Source organism: Vigna umbellata, chromosome 9, assembly GCF_029865625.1.
Source record: "Vigna umbellata cultivar VRB3 chromosome 9, Vumbellata_1.0, whole genome shotgun sequence".
Classification (NCBI taxonomy): Eukaryota; Viridiplantae; Streptophyta; class Magnoliopsida; order Fabales; family Fabaceae; genus Vigna; species Vigna umbellata.
The window spans coordinates 32,076,159-32,096,585 of NC_142173.1; the positions used below are offsets into that span (position 1 = coordinate 32,076,159).

Here is a 20,427-nt window from a genome sequence, read left to right on the forward strand (position 1 = left end):
GCGTGTGGGGTCAGATCCTTGTAGATTAACTCTATATCCACATATTCAGGTTTGAAGTTTTGCCCATAGAGTAGCTTCCCAACTTTGCCTTCTTCTTTATACACAAAGTCCCAATTGTCGTAGTATCAATTGTCCACTCTAGGACATTCAGTAGCCTTGGCTATGGTCTTGATGTTGAGAGTTACTATTCTACCTAGCACTTTCAAAGTAATTCTCCTTTCCTCTTAGTTCCATATTTGTCCAGAACTGATAGATTAGTTCAGGTAGAATGGGAGAATCCCGTTCAAAGAACCGGTGAATCCCGCATTGATGTGTGTCATGCAGTATGTCGTAGCCATGGATTCTTAGTTCCTAGAGATCAACCAGTGTTCCACATAAATTCTGATTGCTTTGTCCATGGGTGAAGGTAGAGTGGATGCCCTTTTTGCATTTGAGAAAACTTCATCAAAGGTGATGACTTCTTCAGGTTGAACAACCATGGTTTTATAGAGGCTCTTTTTAGAAAAAAAAAAGAGATTTTTGAGAGTATGGTTGTTGTGGCTTGAGGAACACGAAGACGAGGGTTTTTCGTAACTTTGGAGAATACGAAGGGTTTCGATTTGGCAGTATTGATGTGAGAGGAAAGAGTGTGATCATAAGGTTGTAATTGTCAGAAAAAGAAATCCTCATTTCTTATTTAAATGAGTGCTACCTAATAGACTATGACGCGGAGGGTTAAGTTCTAAAAGGAGTTATATCTTGAGTGGCATGTCATAAATCACACTATGATTTTGTTATATGCGATTTGTGCTTAAGCTTGTGAAGGTCTGTGGAGGGATTGCATTAGATAATGTTGAGTATGACATCAGACATACTATGAGTCCTATACGTTTGACTCTCTAAACGCTAGGAGAACACACTAACACATGTTGAATCAGATTCATTCAACAATCCTTCTACCAAGTGGATAACATCAATTGAGTAATACATCATTGGTTTAATCCTTTTTAACGTCCCTATTTGTGTAGGAATGTCTCAGATAGGTCCTCGTTTTCTAAAGTGTATCAAAATAGTCCTTAATTTTGAAAATTGATATCAATTGAGTCCTTTCCATTAAGTTGGCTGGATGGCGTTCAAAAAATTGATGAGTGAGATGCTGAGATGACGAACGAACGCTCGTCCACCAGCGAACGAACGCTCGTCCACCAGCGAACGAACGCTCGTCCACCAGCGAACGAACGCTCGTCGACCTCTTACCGCTGGACGACCGTTCGTTCCACACTGGACGACCGTTCGTTCGGTGGTCGCCGAGCGTTCGTTCGCTGGTGGACGAGCGTTCGTTCGCTGGTGGACGAGCGTTCGTTCGCTGGTGGACGAGCGTTCGTTCGGTGGTGGACGAGCGTTCGTTCGTCATCTCAGCATCCCACTCATCAATTTTTTTAACGCCGTCCAGCCAACTTAACGGAAAGGACTCAATTGATATCAATTTTCAAAATTAAGGACCATTTTGATACACTTTAGAAAACGAGGACCTATCTGAGACATTCCTACACAAATAGGGACGTCAAAAAGGATTAAACCTAACGAATACTATATAATATAGACGTCAACATACCAATAAAGAGAACGGTCGGAGTATGACGTGTAATTAAATGTGAAATTACAGTCATCCAGAAATAAAAGAAACTGAAAATTTAAACTTGAACAGTTGAAAGGATTAAACACTATAAGTGTTCAATCAGGAAATTCCTAAGAAGACTACTCCGCAACATCAGTAACCTCCAGCTCTTGCTCCAAGGGAATCTCCGCGACAACATCTGCTCCCATCCAAGTGGATGATCATCGCCAAAGAAACATACCCAAACAGCACATAACAAAAACAATGCAAGGGTGAGCTAGATATAAAAAGCATGTTATACAATAGCACAGTTAATTCATGTTATCATAGATAGATTCATATACAAGAACGAGTAAGGCATACTCATTAAACCACAACTCACACACTCACACGACTCATCCAGATTTGTATAACTGTCGAACTATTGGTCGTCTTTGCACTTGCATAGTTTAGCTGGTCCCCCAACACTATGCAAGGTAAATTCTCCAATTTGTCTATGTCTACCATCAAAGACTATAGACGAGGACCTCCCTCTACTCTCACCACTTACATTGTTCTTCTCTACTTGAGCATGAACAATGCTTTGAGTGTAGGGATAGACATACCAGTTCAAAGCTCCACACAGTTATACAGAACAACCACTGTAAGACCCTAGAAAATTAACTCTGCAAAACCTCTGTCAAATCAAATTAATGCATTAAAAACCCCTCTATAGTGCATTAAAAACGCACCCAAACACTCTGATCACGTATGCCATGTGTCGAGAATGGAATGTTCTGAAATCAGTAGTGGAAGACAAGTGTCAGCAAGAGAACGGACGTTGGTTTTTAAACAAAACTGACTTTCTGAAAACAGCGTCACTCTCTGCATGCACTCATTTTCTCCAAAAATCAGACCTTTCATTTTCTCCTCCTTCTCTCTAGAAAACCTTTCCTTCTCTCTACTGAAACTTATCCCTCCTTTCTCCGATCCCATTTCAGAAACCGTAGAAGGAGTCCCGGCGTCATAAGCTTCATTCTGAACCGAACAGCTTCAGAATCTGTAACTGGTAAGTCGCTCGTCCCTAGTTGTTGTTCGTATGAACATGCAAACCAAGCCTGGTTGCATGCATTCACTGTGTCTGAATCAAAATCTTGGTTCTGTAAATTGTTCTAGTTTGAAAGAATTAAGTGACCGTTGAGGGTAGAAAACGTTAGTTGGACGAGCCCCAAATCTTGCGTTTAGGACAATTTGCTCACAAAATCCAGGTAAGGGAAGCTTATTTGATTTAATTCGTATGTTGTGTTTTGTATGAACGATCGCTGTTTGATTTGAATGAATATGGTGTATGCTGGTTGATCTGTATAATGATGTTTGATTTGTATAAATGTGAAAATGAGTTATTAATTCAAAGTATGAATTATTAATGTGGATGCTATAAAGTCTAAAAATTGATATTTGATGTGAAGAATAAAAGTATGAACTGGTATGTTGAAAAACTTAAGTTAAAAATAGTTGCAAAATTTGAATATGAACTTCTGACTATGATTATGTACGTTCGTCATCGAACGGTCCTCTACCGTTCGGTTTTCTAGTAAACTGGTTAAAATGGAATTCTTTCATTTGGAAAGGATTCCAGCAGAGGACGAACGCCCTCTTATATTAGTCTTACGTTCGAGCGTTCGGCCAAACGTAGATATCCTGAGTGTTGTGTGAGAAATTGAGAAGCTTAAAAGTATACATTCGGACACTTAGTCATTCTGTTAAAAACATAACTTTCCCATCTCGCCATATATAAATCCCTTTTTCTATAATTTTGAATCAGCGATGGGTCTCGACCTAAAGCGTACGTTATGAGTGACGCTCGGTCTTATACCGAACGCTCGTTCTTTCCTTTAATTGACAAACGAGAGAAATAGCGTTCGCCCAAAACTTCAATAAATATCCATTACCGCGTTCGGTCATTGACTGGCGGTTAGTCTCTTTGATTAAATCATACTCTGTATAAGTATTTAAACACCTTGTGGTGTCTCTATTCATTTGGATTCGATCTATAGTTATTGTACTTAAATTATTCTAAGTATCATATGAAATGTTCTAGGATCAGTTCATTTAACTGATTCAAGTTGTCACAACGTCCGTCATTGGAAAGGTATTCGTTTCCTTCTGTTCAGAAACGAGGATTCCTATGTATCGTGTTAACGTTCGTCCTTATCTTGAAAAGGACTGAACGCTCGTCATTTTATGAAAGAGGAACGAAAGATTGAATTGATATTAATGTGGAAAACTGTAATGTGCGAACGGTATAAGAAATGAAATTATGGTTGTGGATTTTGAACGAGCGTTCCAGGGAGGAACGACTCTTGGATGAAAGTTGAGATTTGTAAAGTATGAATGTGGCAATGCTAAGCTGTCGATTCATCCTGATATTCCGTGAGTGCTCGTTCTCAAGTAGAGAGGAGTATGTCATGTGTGGGAATGACAGGAGGTCCTAGTCCATAACTGTAACTTGGACGGAACGGACTAACCTCGGGTGGCAGCTGATGAGAATTACAGCTATTCCACCTGGGTGCACAAACGTCGTAGCTACACAAGATTCATACAGTCCGGACAGTCAGTCTAGCATCAGGGTTTTGATGGAAGTGTCTATTAGAATGTATTTGATTGCTGGTATATGTGATTGTATGTTATTAATTGAATTAAATTATATAAGCTTACCCTGTGTATTTTCCTTGTGTTGTCCTGTATCTGTACGTCCGTCCTTGTCCTTGCAATGATCATCCGTGTGGATGTGAGCAGAAGGAGATGCCTTGTTGGAAGAGGCGTTGGAAGAACAATACTTGGGGGAAGAGAATTTAGTGGAAGTCGAGGTGAAGACCGAAGAATAGGACGCTCGGCCTGTGTTTTCTTATTTTGTTATGTGGACGTTCGTCCGTTTTTGGTTTTTATGTTTCTTTATGATCGTTCGGTGTTGGTTTGTAAACCGTTCGGTCAAGAATGATTAAGTCGAACGTCTTTATTCTTATTTATCTTCTTGTAAGGCCGTTCGGCCAGAACCTGTGCTTTCGTTTTAATTAAGACTGATTTGGTTTATCACTAAATGTGATTAATTCTACTATATGGTGTTTACTGTATTTTTGGGATGTTACAACCACAATCCCCCACATAACCACTTTCATCCATCTCTCCCCAAGATGTCCGAATCATACTCAAATTCATCATTTTACATTCATAATCATATTATCACAGTAATTTATCATATTTCATACATTCTCATATTTTCACATACATCACATCGCAGCATATATTCCAAACATTTGTACACATAATTCAATTCCAGAGAAACTCAACTTAGAACCCAACACTATTTGCATAACACTATTCATCCAAACACTATTCATCTGAACGCTCTTGGACGAACACTATTCACCGAACGCTATTGGACGAACGTTATTTACTAGACACTATAAGGCCGAACACTATATAGATCTAACTCTCAATACTTTTTGAACGAACGTTACGAAGACCGATCGCTACTAATACGAACACTCGCTACTACCTACGGACGCTCGCTACCTGAGAACAAGCAACATCAAGACCGAACGCTCGTAACCACTTATTGACGCTCGCTACCTGAGGACACCTGAGAACAATTATTATCAAGATCAAAAGCAACTTATGGACGCTCGTTACCTGAGAACAAGCAACATCAGGACCGAACACTATCAGATTTAATACATTACTAAGAAATCGAACACTGAGATCAAACAGTCTGGACGAACACTACCAGACCAAACGTAATGAGATCGAATATTGTGTGCACGAACGTCTATAGACTAATTACCACGAGACCGAATACTATGAGGTAAATACTGTTTGAACGAACGCACAATATACCGAGCACTATCAGAATCCAATGAACACTGTTTGGACGAACGCTCAATAAGACGAACACTATCAGATTACTGCGAATACTGTTTAGACGAACGCTACACAGATCAAATATGATATGACCGAATAATCACTGTTTGGACGAACGCTTTACAGATCCAATACGAAGAGACCGAATAAACACTGTTTAGTCCAACGTTGTACAGATCAAATATGATAAGACCGAATAATCACTGTTTGGACGAACGCTTTACAGATCAAATACGAAGAGACCGAACGTATATAGAAAAATACTACAAAACCGAACATGTAAATACTTTTTGGACGAACGCACATAAAGTCAATACTATGAGACCAAACGCACATAGCCAAATACAACGAAACCCAATATGTAAGCACTGTTTGGGACGAACGCACATCGACCCAATCGTATGAGACCGAACACTCAAGTTTGAAACCTATCAATTTAAGACCGAACGCTAAAATCATAAGCTTAAGTATATCAGATCAATATCGGACGCTCAAGATTAACACTTAAGCATACCAAATTAAGACCGAAAGCTACTAACACTAAGACCGACCGTTTAAGATCCAAACCTAAGAACACCAAGTAAAGACCGAACGCTTACCATTACTATTACATCAAAACCGAACGTTTAATAGGAAGATCGCTATGAGGTGGAATACTGTTTAGACGAACGCTAATGCTCGTACATGATAATACAAAACCGAACGTTTAATATATTTCTAACTTTACCTAAGGACGAACGCGAACGCTCGATACTTTAGAACACCAAAACCGAACGGTCATACTATTTGGCTGACCACTAATTGGTCGAGCGAATGGGACGAACGTCCCATTTTGGCTCACCAAAAATTGAACGTACGCGCGTTCTGCAGAATTCTGCAGAATCGCACCAGATTTTCTAGAAAACCCAGAAACTCCATTTTTCATCCCCTTCTTCCCAGATTTGCATCAAATACAGTATATTTCAACAATCAAACAAAAGATCTAACTCCCCTTACCTCTTGAAGACTTCCTTGAATCTTGAAATGCAGTGTCTTGATCTCCTTCCAAATCCAAAAGCTTTCTACTTCTCCTCTCCCAGATTTGCAGCAAGCCTTTCACTCCTCCAGATGCAGCACCGAACACCCCTCTTGAATCAATCTCTCCCAAGACTTGCAATCCAAGGCCTCCTTGCACTTCAGCAGCTCCCACTTCACCCTCTCACAGATGTTTTTGCAGCAACCTTTCCAATCTGCAGAACCCAGCCCCCTTGAATCCATGGAGTCTTCCCTTTAAGGGAAGAGGAACTGGACACTCCACTGCTGGAAGAACCACAACCGTTCCCTTCCACTCCTCAGTGCAGTGTCCACTAACGAAGGAGATGATGGAGGTTCCTGATGATGGCTGGAGCACTTCCAGGTGGAGAGACCCACCACCATCTGCTGCTGCCCACTTCTTTGCTGGACGTGGAGCCCCTCTCCCACCACTACACGAACGTGCAGCCGCCCTCTTCCCCACTTCTTCTTTTAAAATGGACGCACGGTCCTTACATTAGCAACTCAGAACCAATCTCCGTTTCTTCGCAGATTCCGATCCTTCAAACCTCACCGTTCCAGATTTCGATGTTTGCTTGACCAAATCGCTGTTCCGACGTCTCTCTCTCTCCTGTTCTTACTTAATCGCCGCCGCTGCCAAAGCTGCCTCCGTCCATAGCGCCGTTTCTTCAGCCATCACACAGGTTGCTGTCACCGCCGTGGCAATTGCCTCTGGCGCTTGTCTTTCCACTAAGGTCGATTTCCTATGGCCAAAACTGCAGGAGCAACCAGGTTGCGCATCTTCTTATTCTTCTTTTCTGCTGCTGCTTTCCTCTCTTTATTTTATTTTTAAATTCTCCTGCACAATTGTGTTTGAATATGATAGGTGCTAATATGCTGACATGATTTGTGATGCCAAATTAAAGAGTCGCTTTAGCGCTTATGATTGTTTAATTTCACGAATTTGCGGATTGAAGAACTTTGCTGTAGATAGTATCATATGAAGCACGTGCGCGGATACTTATATTTGCTTCGTGTATTCAATTCTGACTGTACTTCAAACATATCCAAATCTTTAAACAGGTTATGAAAATATAGTATTGCAGATTACATTCGAGACACAGAAACATGTATATGATAGAAATATAGAAGCACTGTTCTCGGATGAACCAAAAACGGAAACTAATCCCCTTCATTGTTGAAGTTTAAGAAAGGAATAAGATCAATAGTTCTTTAGAAATTATGAAGTGATTTCTGAGGGCAAAGAGTCACAATTATAAAGTTATTAGTTTTTAGTAAGTGAATTTAAACACAACTCAATTTCATAAAATCGAGTTGTACGTCACTTATATATTATAATATAATTTTATTTTTAGTCAATGTAAAATCTACAATACAATACTCTATTACACTAGGAGCCTAATAACGGTAGCATAATTGTCTCAAAAACCTTGACTGCTATAGAATCTGAAATGACTTTGATACTATTTTAGTAAGTAGGTTTATGTCTAACTCAATTTCATAAAATCTTGTAAGAAAGATTGACATGTTTATATATTATAATCTTGCCTTATTCCTACTCAACATGGCATCTCCACATTACTAATGTATGGGAATCATATTATTAATTTGAAATTACAATTATATATTTATTATGTTTTTAGATTTTTTATTATACTTGTACATATGTAGTCCACATTTATCATATCCTATATATGTTTTTAAGTGTCATATCATAACTGAAATGCTTGAGGGGGAGCATCAAGGCATGTCACTAAATAGTGCTGAAATATGCAATTCATACCTCTTTGCATGCCACATAAAGTTTCTGTTGCCGCTTCTGTCACCACATGATAGGGTTGGGGTCTATTCATAAGGTTTCTTATTACCTAAATTTGTACATGCAGGTACAGTGACGCTGGATGGAGTAGATGTTACTGGTTTCCCAATATTTAACGATGCAAAGGTTTACTATCTGCATTGGGGTTGTATTGACTTATATGTTATCTCGTTACATCATTAAAACACCTTATGTGTGAAGGCAGGTACAGAAGGCTATAGCATTTGCAAGAAAAGCACACCGTGGACAAATGCGGAAGACTGGAGACCCTTATTTAACACATTGTATCCACACAGGAAGAATTTTGGCTGCATTGGTTCCATCAAGTGGTAAACGAGTATGAACTCCAATGAACAGCTAGTACTAGTGACTAGATTTGTTATGGTATTTATTTTACTTTCTGGAAAACAAAGAATGGATTGGCTGACTTCCTTTCCTCCTCAATGCCCCTTCATCATCAACGTATACGGAGAACCCATACCATTATGGAACAACTAAATTGGCACATCCAACTGTAATTTGATAAATTTGATCATGATGCCATCATCATTTAACCAAGCATATAATGACATTCTCATTAATTAGAACATATATGTTTTTTAATACACCATAAATTTCAATGAACATGCTGTGGATGGTCTTCTTTTATGATGTTACAACAATTCTGAAGAAACATATTAGTGGAACACTAAAGTTGACGAAGTATTATTAATTACAATGATACATATCAATATCATTTATCTTATTTATCCATAATTTTTAGTATTGATATTTAAACTATGGATAATGAATGATATAATTTTTTCTGGGGCTGCACATCTCAATTTCTTGATTGTTTGAAAAGCTATTTGAAAATATTGATTTTCTTTTTATCAGATTTAGCCTATGATATCACTGAGACAGCTAAACTGAATCTTTACTACTTTTGAACTGCATTAAGATTTATGTTACTGTTATCGTTTGCATTTTTTCAGCTTAATGCAGTGCAGGTTGAAAACATGTTTCTATTCAATTGTTCCTTTGTTTGAGATAGTAATACTCTATTTCAGGCTGTTGACACTGTCGTGGCTGGGATTTTACATGATGTGGTTGACGACACTAGCCAAAGTCTGCAGGACATTCAGGCAGAGTTTGGGGATGATGTGGTCAAGTTGGTAGCTAGTGTTTCAAGGTTAAGCTATATTAATCAGATACCATAAAGAATGTCTTTTTTAATTGTTTTGTATCTTGAAGAAGGTGGAAGGCACATAATAGTTATCTTGCTAGATTTTAGAATTCAATTTACACAACTTGATTGAAATATAGATATAGAAGTCTTCTTATGCGTTCATCTGACAAACTGATTCTAAAGCTTTTGGCTCGTATTGGTCTTGGACATGGTATTAATGTCTCTATCAGCTGCTCCATTTTTCGTAATAGAAACAAATTTCATTGCAAGTTACTATGAAACTGTAAACCATTTTCAATGCACCTAATATCTCAAGTTTTTAGAAATCTTAATCTCTAACACCTATCTCATAACTAATGCAGATGTATGGTCTAATACCGAAAGAGTTTAGTGGCATATTCTTCTATTTCATTGTATTTGTGGATTAGAAGCTCAATTCTCCTAACAAATCTGGAGACTGTTTCTGTTTTCCTTTATTACCATAAGGAATAACTGCATTATCTTTTGCAGCTATTACGCAGACATAGGAGGGTAAGTGTAAACCAGGGTGTGCTTGGCCAAGAAGAGGTACATAATCTGCCTTTGACGTGTGCATCAATTAGCCCGAGACTTTCAAGTTTACTTTGGTATCATGTTAATCATCAATATCAAAATATGCTGAAAACAATGGATGCCTGAGATGGTTTTTAAACAATACAAGGATTAATTGTGAAGAGAAAAATGTATCATATCATCATCTTTCTTTGTAATATATATTTAATACTTATTCCTATAGAAGCTTGAGGTTGGCCAATTTTGTGCATAATCCGTTTCACTTTACAAAACTAAGCTTCCAAAATACAGGCCAATAAAACAATCTTTTGTATCTATCAATGTAATGCATTTGGTAGTTGGTCTAGACAATACTGAAACTATATGCATTCTGAAATTTGTAAAACGTGGTAGTGGGTGGTGGAATTAGCAGCATACTTTTCTGATATGTTACATTCAAAATCTGTTAGGCAAGTAATTTACGAGTAATGCTTTTGGGAATGGTTGATGATCCACGTGTTGTGCTCATCAAGCTTGCAGATCGCCTTCACAACATGAGAACAATGTACTTACTCTGGGCATCTTAACTTCTTTTCTTTTATACTCAATTATTGTTGGTCTTTTTTATTTTCCCTTTTCTGGCCCTTTATTTCAGATCTATTATTATTTGAAGATGAAATAAAATTTATTTTAGTACTATAGCCTTCTCAATTCTTCATGGTTTTTAGTAGTGAGTTTTTACTTCCCTGCGATAGTAGTTGTCTTCAACCAGCATACTTAAGCCACATGGGGCCTTTTGACTTTTTTTGCTAAAAGGATTATAAGTTATGTTTCATAGGTCATTTTTATTGTGTGACACTATCTCTCTTTTCAGTCATGCTCTACCATTGCAAAAAGCTCAAGCTGTTGCTGAGGAGACCTTAATCATTTGGTGTTCACTTGCTTCAAGATTGGGACTGTGGGCCTTGAAAGCTGAACTGGAAGATTTATGCTTTGCTGTTCTACAGGTCTTCTATTAGTAAATATGTTTCTTTTGCTTTGAGAGTGCTCAATTATATTAATGTAATGTTGTAGTCACACACACACATGAGTGAGGAACAGCAAATTTGTGTTAGAGCTCATTCTCCTGTGTTGACTAAATGCTCGATAAAACATAAGGAACGGATACTTTTCGGAAACATTATGTCCTCAGGTAGTGCAGAAAAATATTAAAATCAAATGAATTATACAACTAGCATTATATTCCGGAACATAAATAATAGTTACCGTTCTGATGATATCTTGTTATTTCTCTGTATCCATATTAATCGGTCACATTTTTTAATTTTTCATCATTTATGTCATTCTTTATCGTATTTCTAGTGTTAAAGATAAATATGATATTTAGTCTCTGATGTTTCGAATGCCACGTGATGGATAAAATAATTGTTTTCAAAATTTTGATCATAATCTAGAATTTACTTTGCATTGTGAGGAAACTGATTTAGTGAAGTTGTTGCACATGATTACATGAGAATGTAAAACTTTTTTATATTGAAGATGTAGAAAAAACAATATATTTATGTAATGTTGTAACATCCCAATAAATAGTAATTACTATTAATCAGAACTAATCACATTTACAGAAAATACAGTGCAGTCTTAGCATAATTAACAGCTGCTTCAAGATAAAACAGCATGTCCAGCAAATTACAGTATTCAGAAATTCATAAAAGGTACAAAACCAGTTACTGGACAAACGTTCTGCAGAAATATACAGTCAACGTCCCAAAATGCTATACAGAAAGACTAACTACTACTAATACTGTATGAACAGCGCTGCGAAACTATACACAGAACTATCAAAAATACAGCACTGAAAAGTGACTAATGCTAATACAGAAACGGGTCTCTACTGCTCAGCTTTAACTTCAACTTCCACAAGGTTGGCATCCTCCAAATTTTCTTCTTCCAGTATAGTTTCAAGGGGTGCCTCACCATCTGCTCACATCCACAACGGATGATCATTGCATTGACAAGACGGACATACAGAAACAGTAGACAACACAAGGAAATTTGCAAGGGTAAGCTTAGGTAATTTAATTCAATATAAATCAACATAATTTAACATATAAAATCAGTTATACAATTCATACAATATTAAACACATATCCACGCATACAGTAACTCATCCAAATTCTCATAATTAAAGACTGTCCGGACTGTATGAAGCCATGTATCTACAGGCGTTCTTGCACCCGGGTGATGTAGTAACTGGGATGCCCTCAACAGCTGCCACCCGAGGTTAACCCTATCAGTCCAAAGTACTCAGTAGGACTAGGGTCTCCTGCCATTCCCACGCATGACCTACTCCCCTCTACTTGAGGATGAGCACTCACGGAATATCAGGATGAACAGCCATCAGCAGCTTTACCATGGTCATACTACACTACTACTCATATTCACATCATGGAGACGTTCCTCCTTGGAACGCTCATTCACAATCCAAATCTCATAATTCCATTCAAATCACCATTCGTACATATTCACAATTTCTCTTATTCAGATTTGCATTCTGTGTTCCACTCTCTTAATTTAAATACAAGTTACTCTTTAATAGATCAAGACGACTGTATTACAGTGCACTGTAGCCTCGTTTTTGAACAAAAGAAACGAATCTGTATCCATTTACGTGAGTTAAGAACACTTAAGAATTTATTTGAGATTGAATCAAGAAGATCTGAATAATACTTAGAATAATTCTGAGTATAATACTGGAGATTGAATAAAAAGGATAAGTATAATTTAGATATATTTCAATAGATAACCAGAATATGAAAGAAATTCAGATATGAACACTGTCATTGAAAAAAAAACCGAACGTTAAATAAGAATTTGGACGAACACCATATACGTTCGCTCACGAATCCAGGATAGGACGAGCGTTCAGTTATAAAACCGAACACTGCTTAGGACGAACGCCAGTCAATGACCAAGCACCAAATAGAACGAACGCTCATGGGAACGAACGCGCATGTAAACGAACGTTCAGTATCAGACCGAACGCTAACTGGAACGAACGCTCAATCTAAGATCGAGAGTTCCTTTGGGCGAACGCTCAATATAATACTAAGCGCCACTTATGACGAACGCTGGTGGACAAAACCGAGCGTACTAATACCCTTCAATTAAATTTTTAAATGGTTGGACACGCTAAGTTGAGCCGAACGCTCAAACCTAACTCTGCACACAAATAACGCTCGTTCTCGATCCAAATCCTCTCCAAATGAAAGAATTATTACTCTAAGTTATTGTCCAGTGAAACCGAACGGTATAAGACCGTTCGATGACGAGCGTACACCATCAATCAGAGAAGACCAGACTTTCCAGATTTTCAAACACGAGAATTTCACAGTTTTACATACGATTCATAACTTAGAATTTATCTTTAACATAACTCTCATGCATTCCAAAATTCCTATTATCAATCCATAAATACAGAGTCTTCCATCTTCCAGTTTCAAACATATCATATCAACATACAGTTCAGATCAAAATCATTCCAAATTATGCAGAATCAATCACATTACAACTCATACATTTCATTCACTGCATAATTTCATACAACATTCCTGATATACATCCATTTCAATTCTGCTTCATCACGCATATTCAAAATTCGCATAATGCATACATTTCAGACATCCATCACAATTCATTACTGTCATACAGATCAAACATATATTAAATTAAATTACTAAAGCTTCCCTTACCTGGTCTAACACTGCACTTCCAAATGCTTAGAATTTATCTCGACCACTCACGGCTTCCTATCCAGAATTCACTCAACCACTTCCACTTATCTAATACACCAAAATCATTAACAGATCAGACTTCTAACTTACACATGCAACCAAAAATCTTGGTTTGCATGAACTAAAACAGACAAGTGCAGGGACGAGAACTTACCAGTTCAGTTCTCAGTTTGGTTCGGATCAGAATAACGCTCACGGTGCAGTGAAGGCGTCTACGGTCTCTGAAATTAGATCAGAGGAGTTGATAGTGAGGTATTTTAGAGAGAAGATGGAAGAGTGCAGAGAAAATGCAGAGAAGATGGAAGATAAGAATTCGTGAGGAAGAAGAAGATTGCATGAAAGGAAGAGAAGAGTTTTCAGAGAAATTATTTTCTCTCCCTCGTCAAACGGTTGAGCAGTTACTCACTGCCACTTGGTTTCCACTACAGCTTTTAGAAGCTTCCAAAGTGACATATGGCATTCAGTGCATGCAGAGAGAAAGAGAGTGGATTTTTGACGTGGCAAGGTGCAGTAAAATGTGATCAGAGAATAGATTAGTGTTTATTAATTTATCAGGTTCTCACATTCCCCCTAACTACAAAAATTTTCGTCCTCGAAAATTCTAAAGCTTACCAGGGAATAGGTGAGGGTACAATTCTCTCACAGCCTCTTCAACCTCCCATGTTGAGTCACCAGTCTTTGCATTCCACACCACTTTCACGAGACTAACATCCTTTCCTTTGTAAAGTCTGGTGCGACTGTCTTCCACACAAACAGGCTGCATCTCCAGGGTTCTATCTGGCCGAAGTTGGATATCTTCTAACTCCAATACGTGTGATGGATCAGCCATATATTTACGGAGTTGAGAGACATGAAAGACTAGATGAAGGTTGGACAGTTGAGGTGGTAAAGCCAATTCATACGCCACTGCTCCAATCTTCTTCAGAATTTGATAAGGTCCAACGTACTTGGGAGAAAGCTTCTTTGGACGAAGGATTCTTCCCACACCAGTGATTGGATTCAACCTCAAAAACACGTGATCTCCAGCAACAAATTCTAAGGGTCTTCTTCTTTTATCAGCATACGATTTCTGCCTGCTTTGGGAAGTCTTCAAACGCTCTTGGATCAGTTTCACTTTCTCTGTTGTTTGTTGGATTAATTCTGGTCCGGTTAATGCAGTTTCACCTTCTTGGAACCAACACAAAGGAGTTCTACACTTCCTTCCATAAAGAGCTTCAAACGGTGCCATTCCTATGCTTGCTTGATAACTGTTATTATACGTGAATTCCACAAGCGGCAGAACCTCATCCCATACTCCCATATGATCTATAACGCAGGTCCTCAACAAGTCTTCAAGAGTTTGGATGGTTCGTTCAGATTGGCCATCCGTCTGAGGGTGATATGCAGAACTCATTTGAAGTTTGCTTCCCAATTCTCCTTGCAATGACTGCCAAAAACGAGATGTGAATCTCGTGTCTCGATCTGATATAATGCTTGAAGGAACTCCATGCAATCTAACAATCTCCTTAACGTACAGCTTGGCCAGGTTTGTCATGGACATCTTCAAATTAACGGCCAGGAAGTGGGCGCTCTTAGTTAATCTATCTACAATCACCCAAATTGAATCATGGTTTCGGACTGTACGTGGCAGATGAGTCACGAAATCCATAGAGATGCTGTCCCACTTCCATTCTGGAATTTCCAATGGCTGCAATAATCCTCCTGGTCTTTGATGTTCAGCTTTGGCTCTTTGGCAAGTTAAGCAAGAGGACACAAAACGTGCAATGTCACTCTTCATACCAGGCCACCAAAATGATTTCCGGAGGTCTTGATACATCTTAGTCATGCCAGGATGCATGCTAAGACGGCTGTGATGTGCTTCCTCCAATATGATTCTCTTCAGCTCGCCATCCTTAGGGACACACGTCCTTCCCCGGTAACGCAACATGCCGTCGGTTCCTGCATTGAAATCCTTATCTTTACTCAAACCGAGCGCGCTTAATATCTTCACCAGCTCATCATCCTCACGTTGCTTCTTCCAGATTCGGTCAAATACATCACTGGAAATTCTGAGATTACAGCATCTGATAACGTCCGTTCCCAAGTCAAACTGCAATCTTAGATCTCTAAAGCTTTCCACCAAATTCAGCTCCTTCACCATCATTGCAGAGACCCTTACGGCTTTCCTACTCAATGCATCAGCCACCACATTTGCTTTTCCAGGATGATACAGTAATTCAAATTCGTAATCCTTCAAGAATTCAAGCCACCTCCTTTGCCTCATATTCAACTCCTTTTGATCAAAGAGGTACTTGAGACTCTTGTGATCACTAAATACTTGAAACGTTGCACCATACAGATAATGCCTCCAGATTTTTAACGCAAACACCACTGCTGCCAGCTCCAAGTCGTGTGTGGGGTAATTCTTCTCATGAACTTTCAACTGCCTGGAAGCGTATGCCACTGCCTTTCTTTCCTGCATCAGTACACAGCCCAAGCCTTGATACGACGCATCACAATATACTTCAAAAGGCTTGGCCGTGTCTGGAATCACCAACACAGGAGCACTTGTTAATTTCTTCTTCAGTTCCTGAAAGCTTTCCTCACATCTATCTGTCCAAGCAAATGGCTGGTCCTTCCTGGTGAGGTAAGTTAGAGGGGCTACTATCTTAGAAAATCCCTCAATGAACCTCCTGTAGTAGCCAGCGAGTCCCACAAAACTCCTAACCTCCATGACTGAACGTGGACTCTCCCAATCCAGCACTGCCTTCACCTTGGCTGGATCCACTGCAATACCACCAGCAGACACAACGTGTCCCAAAAATTGGATCTCCTTCATCCAGAATTCACACTTTGAACGCTTGGCATACAGCTCTTTCTCCCTTAATACGCTCAAGACAGTCCTCAAATGGTCTTCATGCTCTTCAAAGCTCTTGGAATAAATGAGGATGTCATCAATAAACACCACAACAAATTTATCCAGGTACGGTCTAAAAATTCTGTTCATATAATCCATGAAGATTGCAGGTGCGTTTGTCACTCCAAAGGGCATCACCACATACTCATAATGGCCATAACGAGACCGAAATGCAGTCTTCTGAATGTCCTCCTCTTTCACTCTAATTTGATGATAGCCCGAACGTAAGTCAATCTTAGAAAACACACACGCACCATGCAACTGATCCAGAAGATCGTCTATCCTTGGAAGAGGATACTTGTTCTTGATGGTCAGCTTGTTAAGTTGCCTATAATCAATACAGAGACGGGAGCTGCCATCCTTCTTCTTTACCAATAATACAGGTGCTCCCCAAGGTGAAGCACTTGGACGGATGAACCTCTTGTCCATCAATTCTTCAATTTGCTTCTTGAGTTCCACTAATTCAGCTGGTGCCATTCTATAAGGTTGGACCGAGATGGGTGCAGCAGTGGTTACCAGATCGATTGTGAATTCTACCTCACGAATAGGAGGTAGACCAGGGACTTCATCCGGAAAGACATCCGGAAATTCATCTATTATTGTTCGTCCTCTACTGCTCTCATTGTTGGACGAACTCCCTACCTCATTATCTTCATACGTCATTATCAGAAAACAGCTTGCTCCCTCCATGATATCATCCTTCAACTGACCGAGAGTGAGAGACAATTCTTCTTCTTCTTCATTGGGAAAAACCAACTCCTTCTTCCCGCAATCAATGAGGATCCGATTGGTAGCCAACCAATCCATCCCCAAAATTACTTCTAAGTCTTGAAGGGGTAAGCAAATGAGATTAACCTTATATCTACGCCCCTCAACTTCTATAGGACATCTTACACAAACTGTAGATGTCTTAATCCCACCAGCTGCTGGGGTTGACACCACCAGATCAAACTGTAATTCACTCTCTTTTATTCCCAGTTTCTCAACACACGCCTTCGAGATGAAGGAATGAGTTGCCCCCGAGTCATACAGTACACAGCAAGGCTTTCCATATAACATGCAAGTGCTGGTGATGAGTGTACCTGAACTAGCAGCTTCAGCACCAGTAATAGCATAAACTCTTCCTGTGGCTTGTGCCCGTCCACCTCTCCCTTGTTGCGCTCTTCCAGCATTTGGCGGCCTCATTGCCGCACGTCCTCCCATATTGCACTCGTTCTCCAAATGTCCATTCTGCCGGCAACGAGTACAATATTTTCCTCCTGACAATTGTGGACAAGCCCACCGAAAATGCGGTCCTCCACACTGATAACAAGTTAAGTTTCTCGGCTGTCCAGATTGGCCTACAGTGACCACGGCTTGGGATCCACTTGCATGAGATGGCTGATTTGGACGAGAGTAAGGTAGTCTCCTTTGAACAGAACCTCCCCTGGACACTATTGGTCCCCTATTCACTTGTTGTTGCTTCTTATGCTTCTCCGCCTCTGCCATGTTCTTCTCCAACACCTTTGCCCTCTCAACCATGGCAGGAAAAGTTCGTATGCACAAGCTGGAAATCATAACCTTCAAATCACTTCTTAGACCGTTCTCGAATTTCCTGCACTGCCACTCTTCACTGGTGGCCATTGTATTGAACCGAACAAGGTGCTTGAACTTGTTGGTATACTCAGAAACGGACATACTGCCTTGAACGAGCTGTAAAAATTCAACCTCTTTGGCAAAACGTACGCTGTCAGGGAAGTATTCTTCATAAAACTTGTTTCTGAAAACTTCCCAAGTAATAGGTTGTTGAGCATCCGTTAGAATGGCCCTAGCGCTCGCCCACCAGTGGCTCGCCTCTCCTGTCAACAAGTATTCAGTGTATGCCAAACGGTTCTCATCCGGACACCTCTTGGCATTGAAAATTCTCTCCATATCCCTTAGCCATTGGTCCGCCTCATCAGGAAGACATTTGCCACTGAACTTGGCAGGGTGATGCTGAAGGAAACTTTCCAAACTCCATTCAGCATTTGGTTGAGCAGCGTTTGAAGAAGATGCTCCAGGCGCACCTTTAGTTGCAGCCAGTATCTCCATCAATTGTCTTTGCGTGTTTTCAGAATTAACACGCGAGGCCTCCAAACCTTGCATAGCAGCTTGGTTTTGCTGCATCAAGGTAGCATTCTGCTCCATCAACGTGGTATTCTGTTGATGCAGTCTTTCCACCACGGTTTCCAACAATCTAGTGTTGTTGGACGTTTCGGACTCATTCGGTTGAGGAGGAGGAGGAAGTCTAGGTGCCATTTGTTCTCTGGATGCAGAGAAAAACAAACGAGCATTAGTCATGTCCAAGAGTTAAACAATAATAACTCATTAAACATGCAATAAGCACACAGCAAAAACACAGTGCACTCATAACCCTACAGTGTCCTTTAATAGAACAAAACTGCTCTGATACCAATAAATGTAACATCCCAATAAATAGTAATTACTATTAATCAGAACTAATCACATTTACAGAAAATACAGTGCAGTCTTAGCATAATTAACAGCTGCTTCAAGATAAAACAGCATGTCCAGCAAATTACAGTATTCAGAAATTCATAAAAGGTACAAAACCAGTTACTGGACAAACGTTCTGCAGAAATATACAGTCAACGTCCCAAAATGCTATACAGAAAGACTAACTACTACTAATACTGTATGAACAGCGCTGCGAAACTATACACAGAACTATCAAAAATACAGCACTGAAAAGTGACTAATGCTAATACAGAAACGGGTCTCTACTGCTCAGCTTTAACTTCAACTTCCACAAGGTTGGCATCCTCCAAATTTTCTTCTTCCAGTATAGTTTCAAGGGGTGCCTCACCATCTGCTCACATCCACAACGGATGATCATTGCATTGACAAGACGGACATACAGAAACAGTAGACAACACAAGGAAATTTGCAAGGGTAAGCTTAGGTAATTTAATTCAATATAAATCAACATAATTTAACATATAAAATCAGTTATACAATTCATACAATATTAAACACATATCCACGCATACAGTAACTCATCCAAATTCTCATAATTAAAGACTGTCCGGACTGTATGAAGCCATGTATCTACAGGCGTTCTTGCACCCGGGTGATGTAGTAACTGGGATGCCCTCAACAGCTGCCACCCGAGGTTAACCCTATCAGTCCAAAGTACTCAGTAGGACTAGGGTCTCCTGCCATTCCCACGCATGACCTACTCCCCTCTACTTGAGGATGAGCACTCACGGAATATCAGGATGAACAGCCATCAGCAGCTTTACCATGGTCATACTACACTACTACTCATATTCACATCATGGAGACGTTCCTCCTTGGAACGCTCATTCACAATCCAAATCTCATAATTCCATTCAAATCACCATTCGTACATATTCACAATTTCTCTTATTCAGATTTGCATTCTGTGTTCCACTCTCTTAATTTAAATACAAGTTACTCTTTAATAGATCAAGACGACTGTATTACAGTGCACTGTAGCCTCGTTTCTGAACAAAAGAAACGAATCTGTATCCATTTACGTGAGTTAAGAACACTTAAGAATTTATTTGAGATTGAATCAAGAAGATCTGAATAATACTTAGAATAATTCTGAGTATAATACCGGAGATTGAATAAAAAGGATAAGTATAATTTAGATATATTTCAATAGATAACCAGAATATGAAAGAA

General features: G+C 39.4%; 1 protein-coding gene and 1 long non-coding RNA gene across 10 annotated transcripts; one reads left to right on the forward strand and one right to left on the reverse strand.

Annotated features, from left to right (window-relative positions):
• Positions 1 to 1,579: 1,579 nt before the first annotated feature.
• Positions 1,580 to 6,635, reverse strand: LOC148193224 (uncharacterized). Its single transcript, XR_015782084.1, has 2 exons — positions 6,494 to 6,635; positions 1,580 to 1,796 (listed from the first exon to the last, which is right to left on the reverse strand). It is a non-coding gene; the product is annotated as an uncharacterized LOC148193224 (long non-coding RNA).
• On the forward strand, positions 6,087 to 11,278 carry LOC148193225 (putative GTP diphosphokinase RSH3, chloroplastic). 9 transcript variants are annotated; one of them, XR_015782077.1, is made up of 7 exons: positions 6,097 to 7,300; positions 8,416 to 8,474; positions 8,550 to 8,685; positions 9,398 to 9,519; positions 10,027 to 10,083; positions 10,518 to 10,612; positions 10,922 to 11,278. XR_015782077.1 is itself a non-coding variant. In XM_088098450.1 (6 exons), exons 2-5 carry the CDS (start codon positions 8,440 to 8,442, stop codon positions 10,049 to 10,051), a joined length of 318 nt encoding a protein of 105 aa, XP_087954576.1. In that variant the 5' UTR covers positions 6,087 to 7,300; positions 8,416 to 8,439; the 3' UTR covers positions 10,052 to 10,083; positions 10,922 to 11,278. The 9 variants fall into 9 exon arrangements, 1 of the variants encoding a protein (XP_087954576.1); XR_015782082.1 differs by having other exon boundaries at positions 6,106 to 7,300; positions 8,550 to 8,677; XM_088098450.1 differs by lacking the exon at positions 10,518 to 10,612 and having other exon boundaries at positions 6,087 to 7,300.
• The last annotated feature ends 9,149 nt before the right edge of the window (positions 11,279 to 20,427 follow it).

Coding starts and splice junctions, on each gene's coding strand:
- LOC148193225 (XM_088098450.1), top strand. CDS start 8,440: ATGTTACTGGTTTCCCAATATTTAACGATGCAAAG. Junction 8,475..8,549: donor CAATATTTAACGATGCAAAG/GTTTACTATCTG, acceptor TTATGTGTGAAG/GCAGGTACAGAAGGCTATAG. Junction 9,520..10,026: donor TTGGTAGCTAGTGTTTCAAG/GTTAAGCTATAT, acceptor TATCTTTTGCAG/CTATTACGCAGACATAGGAG.